General features: G+C 40.2%; 1 protein-coding gene across 1 annotated transcript; it reads left to right on the top strand.

Moving 5' to 3' along the window:
- The first annotated feature begins 3,246 nt into the window (after positions 1–3,246).
- LOC121887852 lies at positions 3,247–14,543 on the top strand. Its single transcript, XM_042398899.1, has 7 exons — positions 3,247–3,274; positions 10,951–11,016; positions 11,743–11,852; positions 11,980–12,150; positions 12,437–12,982; positions 13,105–13,275; positions 13,565–14,543. Exons 2-7 carry the CDS (start codon positions 11,002–11,004, stop codon positions 14,424–14,426), a joined length of 1,875 nt encoding a protein of 624 aa, XP_042254833.1. The 5' UTR covers positions 3,247–3,274; positions 10,951–11,001; the 3' UTR covers positions 14,427–14,543.
- The last annotated feature ends 542 nt before the right edge of the window (positions 14,544–15,085 follow it).

Genomic DNA, 15,085 nt, shown 5'->3' with positions numbered 1-15,085 from the left:
TGACTGTGCTTTGTATATATTCAGTAAACAGTTAAAAGTGAACATTTTTACTGAGACAGTTGACTTCATCATTAACTTCACTGTATCTTATCACAATGTCTAACATGCCTGAAGCTTTCAGTGAGACAAAGGACGCTACTGAGATAAAAATGATTTGTGATCAGATGAGCTTCAGTCTACCTCCCTTCTTTACAACCTTGGCAGACGAAACTGTTAACCTCCATTTCCATTCTGGATTTGCTGTATTTTCATAAAAGTGAGAGCCTCAGTGGAGGAAAAAACCAATATGAAGAATTCAGAGCAGAACCTCTTCATCAAGATAAGTATGATTATGATGTTTGAAAAAAATGTGTAAAAGCTTCATCTATTGACTGTTGTTAATCTCATTGCTCACTGATCCATAGCGAAACAGGGAAAACCAGTTGTTAAAGAAATCCCTGATGATAAAAGATTGCGTTCCAGATGACTATTCTCATTTGGATTAATCTGCTGATTATTTTCTTGATTAATCAATTAATCATTTAGTCAACAACAGTAAAAAACATCAGTATCCTACAGAACAAGGTGAGGTCATAAAATTTCTTATTTTGTCTGACAAACAATCCCAAACTCTGTGTTCCTTGGTTGCCATAATCCCCCAAATCCACCAGATACCTTCAGACTTTTCCTGTTTTCTTAAGGAAATGTGACTGAGGACTGTTGCTCACTACACACTGACCCTCGTAGAATCTAAGTGCAAAAGTGAAATGAAACTAAGAGCAACAGTTGTCTTTCAGTCCTATTTTTGTTGTTACATGCAGGCCACTTGTCAAACTTATTGTTTCATGTTCATGACAACGGCAATGACTGTCTGAGTTCTTTAAAGACCCTAAGGTTGTCAATGTCATATTGAAGCGTGTTTGTTATTCCTGCTCAGTGTGACTACAGTGTTCATTCATGTGCATGGTGGGCTTTTGGTTTTCAGTTTGCCCTGTGTTTTTCCTCCTGTGTTCCCAGCCTGCTTTTCCCTCCACACCTGCCCTGCATCAGTTTGTTAGCCCTCCATTGCTCCTTGATGGTGACATGTGATTTGTCCAAGTGGAATTGCCGTGCCTAACTGTCCAGAAAATATGGACGCAGTCACCGTGACGTCACCCATTGGTTTGCAAACTGCCATTCTGAAGTCTCGAGTGTAGCGATTTTGACCATCGCCATCTTGGATTTGGCCGTTGCCATGTTTGATTTTTGGGGCCAGAAGTGACCATATTTGGACGAGAGGGTGGAGCTGACCATAGCACTAGCTGCTAGCTTCGTTAGCATGATGCATTTACAAGCCATGGTTAACAGTGATAATGCTAATGCTAATTTTCACTAGGGAAAAACAGGCCTAAAACCATTAAAACAAAATGTACTCACCAGAAAAACTGATCATCCGACTCATTGATGTGTCTTTTATTACAACCAAACGCTGAACAAGACTTTTTTTAGGCGACCACAATGTTACAATTAACTTTAGTGAACTGAAAACACACTGTGAAATGGCAGCAGCTATGCCTATACGCAATAGTTACGTTATGTAAGCAACATTGTCACCATGGTGGCAACTTGTCAATCACAACGTAGCCATGCCCTAAAGCATACCCTGCTTTATCATCTATTTTACTCTAAAATTATAAAATGAGCACCATGCTGTATTGGAGAAGACTTGAAACTAGCAATTGAGACCATAAACTCATTAGGAAACAGTTTACTGAGGTAATAAATCAAGTGAGAAGTAGGGTCATTTTCTTATAGACTTCCATACAATCAGACTTCTTTTTGCAACCACTGGAGTCGCCCCTTGATGGCCATTAGATAGAATGCAGGTTTTTGGCACTTTCGCATTGGCTTCACTTTTCAGCTCTGGAGGTTGCCGCTTGATCAGGCCACACAGATAGTTTCAGTTTTACTTGTCTGGATTTTATGATATTTGTCTCTTAGGCTACTAATAAAACTGCAGATCATTTTAACAACATAGTGACATCTTCAGATATAATATTTTGTCCAACCAACAGCTTAAAAACTCAAAGATATTATTTTAGAGTGGTATAAAAATAGACAAACAGCAAATGCTCACATTTAAGAAACCTAAACCGGCATATTGGCTTGTAAAATGACTGAATTTATTAACTGATTATCAAAATCTGTCAATCATCTAAGATTTCAGAAAAAATCCTCCTTACTTCCTTATTAGGAATATTGGAAGAAACTTAATAGATTGCCCTAATAACATCAAATTAGCATATATGGATCACACATGAAAATCACTAAACACTACTGAACCAGATAAAAAGTAATTAACAATATATACTAGGGCTGTGCGATTAATCGAACTTTATATTGATTATAATTTTGCCTTCCAACGATTATGAAAACAAGATCATTGAGATAAAATGATTATTGTTTATTATTGTCATTTTGTAATGATGTTCTCGTTTTGTCTTGTGTTGCAAATCAAGCGAACCCCTTTAATTTACAGCGGTACTCTTTCGCTCCTCCCTAAACGCCTCTGACAGGCTTGAGAGTCTGTCCACAGACTAACCAGGCTAACTGACAGCTGAAATTTACTAAACCAAAACAGTTTGCATGTCGGCTCCACAGGAATAAATTAAGTGTTTGTACTTATTGAGTCATTGGTTTTATTTCCTCACCCACTGTAGTGAGTGAATCTGCCTGTAATGAAACCGGGGCTAACCGGTGCTTCCTCCGCAGGCTCCACTTCACTCAGCTGCCTGACAGACCCGCTGCTTCTTCCAACTTCCCACTTTCCCACTGACCTGAATAACAAACCGGGGCTCGGTGCTCCGGTTGGATCCAAACGGAGATTCGGGGCTAGCTAGGGGGCTAACGGAGCGTTAGCCGCAGCATGACCGGAGGGAAGCACAGCCAGTTAGCCTCTGCTAGCCTCCCAGCTAACGTTAGCTGATGGTATTGGTGTCAGTGTGGGCAGTTGCCAACAACTCCCACTGCCTGGAGGAAAAGAGTGGGAATGGTTAAGCAAAACAAACATTTCACCAGTGTATACACAGTATAGAGTCATAATTTCTGCAGATTGATGACTTAATGTTACTGAAATGTAATTTTTGACTTACTCTTGTTATTTTATAAATAACTGGTCACTGGGTCGACGGCCTCGGATAGGCAAAGTCATGCCTTGACGCGGGGACTGTCCTCGTGAAATTCATCCGATGAAATCTGACAGGAAAAGAAACGGGTTTTAACAACCAGGCATCTTTTACACAACAACAAAAATTCGGTAATTGAACTGTTCACCCTCCTCGTCACCTCTGCTGTGACCAACATCAGCAGTTTATTGGAAGCTTTTGACTTACACTGTGGTCGAAGTCTTGCTAGATCCTAAGCCGTGCATCATGTAACAGACCTGAGGTAACATGTTGTCCAGCACTATGTGGGTGATCTCCTCCGCCATATCCCGGCATAGGCCCGATAGCAACCTGATGGTATCGGTGTCAGTGTGAGGAAAAGAGTAGGAATGGTTAAGCAAGTGTATACACAGTATAGAGTCATAATTTCTGCAGCTGGATGACTTGACGTATCTTTTGACTTACTCTTCTGTTATTTTATGGAGACTTGATTTTATAATTGGTTTGATGGCCATGTCTACTAACTCCACAGGGCTAGTGACTTTGTCTGGACAGGAAAACTCGGAAAGGACTGATCTTTCATTCTGCATCCTCAGCATTGAGCTCCTCATCGTCGGTGAAGTCACTGTCCTGGGATCTTTCTTCAAGTTGTTTTCCTCTCCAAAAGCACCTATGCAGGATCTGGGCTGTATGGTAAACCATGTCATCCACGAGAGATTGGCAAGAGATGTCAGACCCACCAGACTGGGGTGATGGTGGGAAAGAGGGTACGTAAAAGGAGTCAGTAATTGAGTGGTTCACCCTCTTCATCACCTCTCCTGCGACCAACTCCAGCAGTTTATCAGAGTTGTGGGAACTCAACTGCTCTTCACCTTAACTCCCATCCCCACCCATCCTTCAAGTCATTTTCTTCTCCAAGGGCGTCATTGCATGATCCGGGCTATATGATAAACCATATAATCCACTATAGATTCGGGGGAGATGTTAGACTCAACAGCCTGGTGTAATTGTGGGAAAGCCGTCAATGAAATAATTCCAGCCAGTGAGCGGTTCACCATCCTCGACACGTCTGCTGTGACCAACACCAGCAGTTTATCTGTGTTGTGGGATCACCTTGCCTTAACTCCCATCCCGATTTGCGGATCTGCATTGATTTCTCTGTCACAATGTAATAAATTTACTGCAGTATGGGCCAAAGGAAAAAGGGTCACTAATAAGTTGCTTTAAGAAGTTTCGACAGCAAAACTTACATGCGGCGCCCCAACCTTGGTCGGGTAACATTCACCATCCACGTCACTCTGGACGACCCCTTCGATACTGTCACCCACTCCTTGGTCTGCTCAGTGCAGACATCCACCAGCACAGTGGCATTAAAACCAGTGTGGTCTCCCAGTGAAGCCACCTCTTCATAATGGCATACATGGTACCTGCTGAATTGCTTTGGTAGCCAACCCTACAAGTAACAAACAAACTGCTATTAATTAAAATCCACACACATAATAAAATTGTTTGGAAAAATAAAGTATCTGGGTGATATGTAGACCTGCCAACCCTGGACGAATTTTTTCAGTACCACTTCGGCAACCTAAATGCGTCAGATGCAAATCACTGCTGTTCGCACAATGAATTATTATACATAATTTGTACATCACGTGCACACATGCAGCAAACTGACAAAAATGTGAGGGATGCACTGATATGAAAATTCTTGCTACCAATAACAGATTGTTTGCAGAAATATCTGCAGATACTGTTAGTTGGTCATTTATGGCTGTTTGTCCATTTGTCTTTCACCTGCCTAACACACAGTTCACCAAGGAACACAATTTCACTCAGGCTACACACTAACCTACCACTACTGCTGCATTTCTATATTTATATTGTTAACATCTCCACAATAATCAAACTTTAAGCCAATTTGATTTTTGAAAATATATTTTTAGCTAATTTGAAAAGATGATAATGTAGCTGTAAAACCCAGACCAGCCTAAACAGACTATTTTGTGGCTACGATTAAATTAATATTTTAGAGCTGGTTAATACAACAGTTCTCATCATAGGAAGGCTGTAACTTAATGGTACGAAGACCTAATGACAATACAGGCTGAATATGAACATGGCTGTTGAAACTGTAGAAGTCATCACATCCCTCCTTACATATTCTACTTAATTTGCAGTAGGGGGTGTTTCCTTGAAATTTTCCTGTAGTAGGCAAAGTTATAGACTACAGTGCCAACACATACACACCTAGTAGGCCACAGGCCCATTCTACCTTTTACACACACCTGCGCACACACAGCTCCTGGTAACTTTCGAGGTAACGTTATTTCTGTGGCACATTAACTCACTCTTTTTCCATTGTGCCACCGCTCCTCTCATTACAGTTACGGGTTTGGCTGCAACAATAATTATGAATACACACTATGAAAAAGTCACGTTTTACAATCTGCGACATATGGACAATATGTCCTAACGTTACATTGCCACCTTAAATGCCTGGTGAACAAGCAAGCTAGCTTGCAAATTACGTAACATTAGGCTAATATTATTAACATTAAATATTTTCCTAAAGTTGGAAGGTCTGCGTTAACTCAACTCAATTCACAATTTCAACTTTCCACATCCTAGCGGAGCTTTAGCTGCAGCATGACCGGAGGGAAGCACAGCCAGTTAGCCTCTGCTAGCCTCCCAGCTAACGTTAGCTGATGGTATTGGTGTCAGTGTGGGCAGTTGCCAACAACTCCCACTGCCTGGAGGAAAAGAGTGGGAATGGTTAAGCAAAACAAACATTTCACCAGTGTATACACAGTATAGAGTCATAATTTCTGCAGATTGATGACTTAATGTTACCGAAATGTAATTTTTGACTTACTCTTGTTATTTTATAAATAACTGGTCACTGGGTCGACGGCCTCGGATAGGCAAAATCATGCCTTGACGCGAGGACTGTCCTCATGAAATTCATCTGATGAAATCTGACAGGAAAAGAAACAGGTTTTAACAACCAGGCATCTTTTACACAACAACAAAAATTCGGTAATTGAGCTGTTCACCCTCCTCGTCACCTCTGCTGTGACCAACATCAGCAGTTTATTGGAAGCTTTTGACTTACACTGTGGTCGAAGTCTTGCTAGATCCTAAGCCGTGCATCATGTAACAGACCTGAGGTAACATGTTGTCCAGCACTATGTGGGTGATCTCCTCCGCCATATCCCGGCATAGACAAAAAACTGACAAAAATGTGAGGGATGCACTGATATGAAAATTCTTGCTACCAATAACAGATTGTTTGCAGAAATATCTGCAGATACTGTTAGTTGGTCATTTATGGCTGTTTGTCCATTTGTCTTTCACCTGCCTAAACACAGTTCACCAAGGAACACAATTTCACTCAGGCTACACACTAACCTACCACTACTGCTGCATTTCTATATTTATATTGTTAACATCTCCACAATAATCAAACTTTAAGCCAATTTGATTTTTGAAAATATGATTTTTAGCTAATTTGAAAAGATGATAATGTAGCTGTAAAACCCAAACCAGCCTAAACAGACTATTTTGTGGCTACGATTAAATCAATATTTTAGAGCTGGTTAATACAACAGTTCTCATCATAGGAAGGCTGTAACTTAATGGTATGATGACCTAATGACAATACAGGCTGAATATGAACATGACTGTTGAAACTGTAGAAGTCATCACATCCCTCCTTACATATTCTACTTAATTTGCAGTAGGGGGTGTTTCCTTGAAATTTTCCTGTAGTAGGCAAAGTTATAGAGTACAGTGCCAACACATACACACCTAGTAGGCCACAGGCCCATTCTACCTTTTACACACACCTGCAAGCTAGCTTGCAAATTACGTAACGTTAGGCTAACGTTATTAACGTTAAATATTTTCCCAAAGTTGGAAGGTCTGCGTTAACTTAACTCAATTCACAATTTCAACTTTCCACATCCACCCAAGTACGTTCACGTTTACTAAGGAGTTAAAAGTGGCGTCCTCACTTAAGGAAATAACCAGCTGGAGTGAGAGGGGGGATCGCAAGGGTTAAAATCAGTGACATGTTGCTTTCGCTTTGCAGTCTCTTGTAATGTCATTACGTATTTGTCAAGTATGACCATATCATGGATGTATGGACCATATCCCTGCTGATATTTGGGTGAAGGCTAGAGGAATGAATCCGGTGCTATGACTGGTGGAACTCTTCTTCTTCTGTTGCTTTTCGGCAAGCTACAAGCTGCTGCCTCTTGCTGTTGGACTTGAGTACTGCACATGCACAACTGAACCATACATTTATTAATTGAACTTACAGGCGCCACCAGATTTTGCGTAGTTTAGAATGACAAATCGTACCAGCGTACTTTGATGTCAAAATGTGTACATGCAACGCAAAATGTGTACAAGTTGGCAGGTCTGAATATGTAGGCTAAGCAGTGTTCTGACAAAATGATCTAATACTGTAAGCACTACAACGATTTTAATGAATGATGTTACTCATAGTAAGTTACTGAGTGACAGATATTGTCAGATACCTTAAACTGCAGGTACTCCTTTATGTTGTCCTGTGGTCCTGAGCACAAAGACCAGGTCTAAAATAAAAGCGAAAAACATTTACAAAACCCTGTTTAATAGCTACACAATTATGTTATGTTATGAACAACACCCAGCTAACGTAGGATAAACGTCCCTATTAAGCCCATGTACCATATAAGCCCACTTGCAACTTCTGAGTTGACACTTTTTATGTAAATCAATCAGATTTGTCAATATTAAGTTATCAAAGCACGTGTGACATGTGCCTGCTGATCCCAGAAGAAGTATCAAAAAACTTGTGATGATTTTGGTACCCTCAGAAGATAAAATGTTTGGCATACTTTTACTCCCGTGTTTAGTAAATACTCATTTGTTATCAAAATTTACTTGATTAGTGTTCTGAGTAAGACATATGTTAGTATATTACTTGAATTAGAAATATTTTTTCTTTTGAAATCAAAATATGAGTTTTAGCATGTTGGCAAACCACATGCTGCATCAATACAATAGCTGCATAGTGTGGTTCATTGCAATGACATAAGCATGTGTAGTTTACATTTTTGTATGCAGTTTATATTATTATACTGTTAAATAGATAATAAATGTGTATGTTTATCTTTGTTTATTTTTTAATTAACATTTTTACCTGGTGGGCTTAAAGGGGACGCTACCAAAAAAACACACTGTCTGGGGTGGATATAAATGACTACAGCTAATTACTTTTCTGCATGATCAATTTATACTTTTCATGCTATGTTAGTGCACCATATATAGATTTATTTCATATAGTTGTTTTTTTAATTTCATGTGCAGAGAATCAAATATCCTGTCTTTCAATCTTAAATTCACTGATGTTCCCTTTAAGCTCATTTGACTGTGTTTCAATGGAGATTTTCTCTCTTTTGACTTTTTAACTATTTTCCTCCCCAATTTTGACCTCACCTGATGAATCAGCGCCGTAATTCAGATAATCAATACTCATATTTAAATATCAGTGATACTGCATAGGTTAATTCATTCTGGATAGGCCTATATTCTATCCTTACATAAGCAATAATTCTTAATCTTTACTTTTCAGATGAGTTTTAGTTTAAGAGGAGATGATGATTCAAGATGTTATGACTGATGTCTCTTCACAATGAACTGAATGGTTTTAAAATGTGTTTTTACTGTTTTCAGTAGACTACTAGTCTAAATGTGATTAAAATTTGAAAATCAATTAAAGTTATAGTTTAATTGTAAATACTGAAATTGACTCATTTACCATCCTTAGAACATTAGTATCGAACCAACAAACTGTTTTTCTTTCAGTCAGTCTTCAAATATCTTCACAAAAATATCTGCACTTTCAACCAGCTATTAGTACCAAAAAATTTGGCCAATTTCAAATGCCAACAGCACACCATAGGATAGAGATACAGACAAAATGACCACACATATTGAAAGATGAACTATTGAAGAATAATTTCCACTATAGTTTTGATTTTGTTCGTAAATAGTTTTTTGGCTACATTCCAAAGAATACATGTTGTAAGTTGAGTTTTTTCTGCGTTGACAACACAGCTTGCCATTTACAGGCCATAGGATTGAAGTGGAGAAAAAATGAAAATAGCTACTGAGAGCTAAGAGATTACAGATTTGTATAGAACAAGTTTATACTGAATTGGAGAAGGAGGTTGAGCTTCAACAATGGGAGTCTCAGCAGAGTGCTAAACCCAAAATCCAGTAGGCATGTTCCAAAAATATGGAAAAGGTAGCACATCTCAAATTTCTAATCAAGGAGGATAAAATACTAACATTTCACTTGTTTATTTGGCTCACATCACATCAGAAATATGTGATGTGAGCCATAGTCATAACCCTCTACCAAAGAGTATAGTGCACAAGATGCATGCGTCAGCGTTGAGTTTGTCCGCTACAATTGCATCTACCAAAGAGTAAGTAATACATCGGCATTGTGGTTGTTCGACAGACACTGTTATAAATGGACTTTTATTCCGTTTTGAGCCACATTTTCATGATAAATTTTGGTCGTTTTTTACTATATCTTTTAGCCGGATGAATGATTTTAGTCATCGGACGTCTGGATCTTAAGTTATATGAGAAATAAACAGTGCAAATGTTGGCAGCAGCTCAGATAACAGCCCCTACCAGACGTCCATTGCTCGCCGAACATAGTTGGAGAAACGCTGATTTTTTTTAGGCGAAACTGCTTTATTCAGCGTTTTTCCCTGTAATCACCAGGTCCGTTTGTTTTGGAGAGGAGGAGACCTCTGCGGATAATTCTGCTTCCGGTAAAAACATCCTGAAGAATGAACACTGGAGTAATCCTACCCCGGAGAAGCACGTTGTTTAACACTGAAGACAACAACTCCCATGATCCCTTGCTACTTCACACCGTCATCACACTCCCTCTTTTGTTGTTGTTTTGATTGAGAGACCCCTAGTGGCTGAAATTACATATTGTGCGTTTAAATCCATTTGGTGTCATAGTGTTGAGTGTGTATATCCAGTAACAGTGTTTTGTGAAGTTTCATTTGAAGTTGTATATGGTTGTTTTGGGTTACGAACATAACTTCAAGACATCTGAAAACGGGGAAATAAAACAGTAAAAGTAAAAGCACAAGCCATCTTGGATTTGACCGTTGCCATGTTTGAGTTTTGGAGCCAGAAGTTACCATATTTGGATGAGAGGGTGGAACTGGTGATAGCGCTAGCTGCTATATAGATCAGAACGGTGCATTAACAATTTATGGTTCACAGTGATAATGCTAATGCTAATTACCGCTAGCGCAAACAGGCCTAAAACCATTAAAAGAAAATGTACTAGCAGCGGTTACGCCTGTACTCTGTAAGAGGGTACGAATATCAGGGTAAGCCAGTCAGAGGCAGAGTAGGGCGGATCATAACTTCGTCATACTAGTAAAAATCGCTTACAGTGTATCTATAAAAAATAGAACAATTCTCATCTGTGCCTCTATCACCGTGTCTAGATAGAAAAGTGTCTGTTTACTCCATAGATATTAATCAAAACGTTTTTGAAACCCTGTCCAATTGTCACGGAATCAGGCGCACACATCAGCACTTGTCTGTTACGCTGAGTTACGTGTGTTACGCACAGCGCGTGAGGCGCGTGCACGTAGCGGCGGCGCTGCTCCTGCGTTCTACACGTGGATAGAGCGCTTTGACGTCATGCGAGTGGCTTTGTGACGTTTGGTCCTTTATGACATTTCAGTTCTAGTCACTTTATCAACTCAAGATAACCTCAGTGATCATTTGTACACAGACCTTCATCGTGGAAACTACCGAGAAATCAATAAAGAAACTATCAGCCGTTATGGAGAACGCACAGGTAAGAAAATCAGGTTCGGTTGTGATTGACCAGTGAGCCCATTTCATCCTTTTCCGTTCCATTTTGATTAAATACTCCAGCCTACTTAGATTAGAAAATACTTTTGTCAGCTATGATTCTATTTAAAATAAATTAGAAATGAATTGATCTTTATGCAGACATAGATTCAATTAATCAATCGAACTTTATTTATATAACACCTTTCAAACAAATAAAAAACAATTCATAGTGCTTTACAAGTGATTGACAAAATGTATTAAAAATGGAAAACTAACAGGTAACCAGTGTAAAGACTTTACAATAGGAAAGAAATGGCCTCATTTTGGAGATGTTGTTCAGTTCAGTTCAGTTCAGATCAGTTAGTGTAGAGATGATAAAAGTTTATGCAATTAAAATCAATGTGTGTGAGAAAAATACCTTGTTATTCATCGCACTGTGCTACATACTTCCAAATTTTTATTATTTTTAATATCTGACAGTTAATTGTTATGCAACATTTTACAACACATTAATCACACAGAGTCACAGATCTATATCTGCTCACTCTGAATGCAGACAGCTTGCACATTTCATTAAGAGATGGTTTGTGAATTGTGCACCAACTACCACACTGTTAATAGTGTTGTCACATTTTGAACACATAGATGTTTTACAGTACCCTAATGAGAACTGTTTTTGTTGTGTAAAAGATGCCTGGTTGTTAAAACCTGTTTCTTTTCCTGTCAGATTTCATCATATGAATTTGATGGAGAGCGTCACCGCATCACAGCACGATTTTCCCTATTCAAGGCCATTGACCCAGTGACTACATCATATCTTCACAAACTAACAGAAGAGTAAGTCAAAAGTTACATTTCAGTTACATTAAGTCATTAAGCAGCAGAAATTATGACTATATAATGTGTATACACTGGTGAAATGTTTGTTTTGCTTAGCTTAACCATTCCTACTCTTTTCCTCAAGGCAGTGGAAGATGTTGGCAACTGCCCACACTGACACGGATATCATCAGCTTGCTCTCGGACCTGTGCCAGGATGTAGTGAAGGCGATCACCTGCATGATAATGGACAACGTGTTACCTCAGGTCTATAACAGTATGCAGAGCTTAGGGTCCAGCAACACTTCGACTACAATGTAAGTCTAAAGCTTCCAAACTCTGTTATTCACTTGTACCTTCTTCTCCAACATCCATATTGTATGTAGCATTTTGTACCTCTAGGATTATTAGGATCCACAAAAATACAGTTAATGATCAATATTGCCTTTTAAAAACCCACCACATCCTGTTCTACAGAGTTTATGTGTTTTGTTCACATAAAGGCCCTGAGTTATAAAAAAAGGTCATAAAAGAGAGATATGTTTGAATAGCACTGCCCAGGACAAAGCAGTTGACTAATGTGTGACTGTAACTCTTTTTAAGGAGCAGGATTGATGCGTCAGAGATGGATTTGAGTGATTATCTCGTGTCAGAGGAAGCCATGCAGTGCTGCATTCGAGATACCCTGAATGTCTCTCTTGCAGAGGGGATGGGAGTTAAGGAGGAGAGTTCCCACAACGCCAATAAACTGCTGGAGTTGGTCGCAGGGGAGGTGACGAGGAGGGTGAACCACTCTATTACTGACTTCTTTTACGCACCCTCTTTCCCACCATTGCCCCAGTCTAGTGGGTCTGACATCTCCTGCCAGTCTCTCCTGGATGACATGGTGTACCATACAGCCCAGATCATGCATGGGTACATTTGGAGAGAAAAACGTTTTGAAGAAACATCCCAGGACAGTGAGTTCTCTGAGTTTTCAAGTGTAGACGAAGCCACTGACAGTGAGGAGCTCAATGCTGAGGATGCAGAATCAATCTGCTCTGAGATATCTGATGTTTCCAGTCCTGAAAAAGTCACCAGCCCTGTGGAGTCGATACAAACGGCCATCAAACCAATTATAAAATCAAGTCTCCACAAAATAACAGAGGAGTAAGTCAAAAGTTACATTTCAGTTACATTAAATCATGAAGCAGCAGAAATCATGACTATATACTGTGTATACACTGGTGAAATGTTTGTTTTGCTTAACCATTCCTACTCTTTTCCTCCAGGCAGTGGGAGTTTTTGGCAACTGACCACACTGACACCGATACCATCAGGTTGCTCTCGGGCCTGTGTCTTGATATAGTGGACAAGATCACCCACATAGTGCATAAAGAGATGTTTGCTCGGGTCCGGTTCAGGATGCATCAGACAGGGTCCAGCAACACTTCAATCATAATGTAAGTCAAAAACTTCCAAACTCTGTTATTCACTCACACCTTCTTCTCCAACATCCATATTGTATGTAGCTTTTTGTAACTCTGGGATTATTAGGATCCACAAAAATACAGTTAATGATCAATACTGCCTTTTAAAACATTTTCCACCACATCCTAGTCTAAAGAGTTTATGTGTTTTGTTCAAATAAAGGCCCTGAGTAATGAAAAATGTCATAAAAGAAGGAAATGTTTGAATAGCACTGCCCAGGACAGGTCAGTTGACTAATGTGTGACTGTTTCTCTTTTTAAGGAACAGGATTCGTGAGTCAGAGTCCCACTGGTTTCATTACATGGTGCATGAGAAAATAACAAAAGTCCACATTGGGACATGCCTGCATTGGTCTGTTGGAGCGGGGATGGGAGTTGAACCAAAGAGATCCCATAACACAGATAAACTGCTGGTGTTGGTCTCAGCAGAGGTGACGAGGAGGGTGAACCTCTCACTGGCTGAAATTTTTTCATCGACTGCTTTCCCAGAATTACACAAGGCTGTTGAGTCTAACATCTACAACAAATCTCTTGTGGATGATATGGTCTATCATATGGTCCAGATCCTGCAATGGTGCCTTTGGAGAAGGAAACGACTTGAAGAAGGATCCCCAGATGATGACCCCAATCTATATTCCAGTGCAGACTCAATCAACGACATTGAGGAGTTTGACGCTGAGGATGCAGATTCAATCTCTTCTTCCTCTGAGAGTTCAGTCCTCCCTGAGTTTTCCGGTCCCGACGAAGTCACCAGTGTTGAGGAGTTTGACGCTGAGGATGCAGAATCAATCTGCTCTTCATCTGAGGGTTCAGCCTGCAGTTTTGATATCATAAAAGCTTCTCCCAGACCGGCAGTGGATGTATCACGGAGAGAGAATTTCTCTGGACAGAAGTCCACAGGAAGAATCAGCACCTTTGTGAGGAAACTGAGGAGGTTTTTCCAGAGAAACACTGCAAGAGTCAATCCAGCCTGTGAAGTCATCCAACTGGAGAATGGATCAACACAAACGCCGCCTCCAAAGAAGAAGAAGCGTCCGGCCGTCACCAGGATGTTCTCCTCCTTGGACAAGGTTCTGAGGAAGCCGTTCACCTCCTGCATCAGTGGTGGATCACATGACGACTAGGACACACAAGTGTGTTCAATCAGCACGATTAACAGGATTTCCTAACTTACAAAGCCCTTAATGGTCAGGCACCATCATATCTTGAAGAGCTCATAATACTGTATTATCCCACTAGAACACTGCGCTCCCAGAATGCAGGCCTACTGGTGGTCCCTACAGTCTTTAAAAGTAGAATGGGAGGCAGAGCCTTCAGCTATCAGGCTGCTTTTCTATGGAACCATCTACCAGATTCAGTCCGGGGTGCAGACACCCTCTCTATGCTCTATGTTTAAGAGTAGGCTTAAAACTTTCCTTTTTGATAAAGCTTATAGTTAGGGCCGACCAGGCTCGCCTTGGATCAGCCCTTAGTTATGCTGCTATAGGCCTAGACTGCTGGGGGACTTTCCATGATGCACTGAGCTCCTCTCTCCTCCTCCTCCTCTCCATCTGTATGCATTAATGTAACATCAATGCATGTCAATAACTTTGCTTCTTCCCCGGAGTTTTTTGTGCTTTCTCATCTCACAGGAACCCCGGGTTCTGGGCCGAGCCTTCGCGGTCCTTCACAGTCCTGATGGCATCCTTCCCTGGCTATTGATACTTATACTTGTTGTTGTTATGATTGTTGTTCTTCTGTCCCCCCTCCCCCTTTCCCTCTCTCTTTCTCTCTCTCAACCCAA

Source organism: Thunnus maccoyii, chromosome 21, assembly GCF_910596095.1.
Source record: "Thunnus maccoyii chromosome 21, fThuMac1.1, whole genome shotgun sequence".
Lineage (NCBI taxonomy): Eukaryota > Metazoa > Chordata > Actinopteri > Scombriformes > Scombridae > Thunnus > Thunnus maccoyii.
Note: the sequence above shows the minus strand (reverse complement) of the source record. Positions and strands in the feature narration are given on the sequence as shown.

Bases quoted from the DNA above. Each gene is read 5' to 3' on its own strand.
- LOC121887852 (XM_042398899.1), top strand. The intron at 12,151-12,436 runs GTAAGTCTAAAG...ACTCTTTTTAAG, and splicing joins AGCAACACTTCGACTACAAT to GAGCAGGATTGATGCGTCAG. The intron at 13,276-13,564 runs GTAAGTCAAAAA...TCTCTTTTTAAG, and splicing joins AGCAACACTTCAATCATAAT to GAACAGGATTCGTGAGTCAG.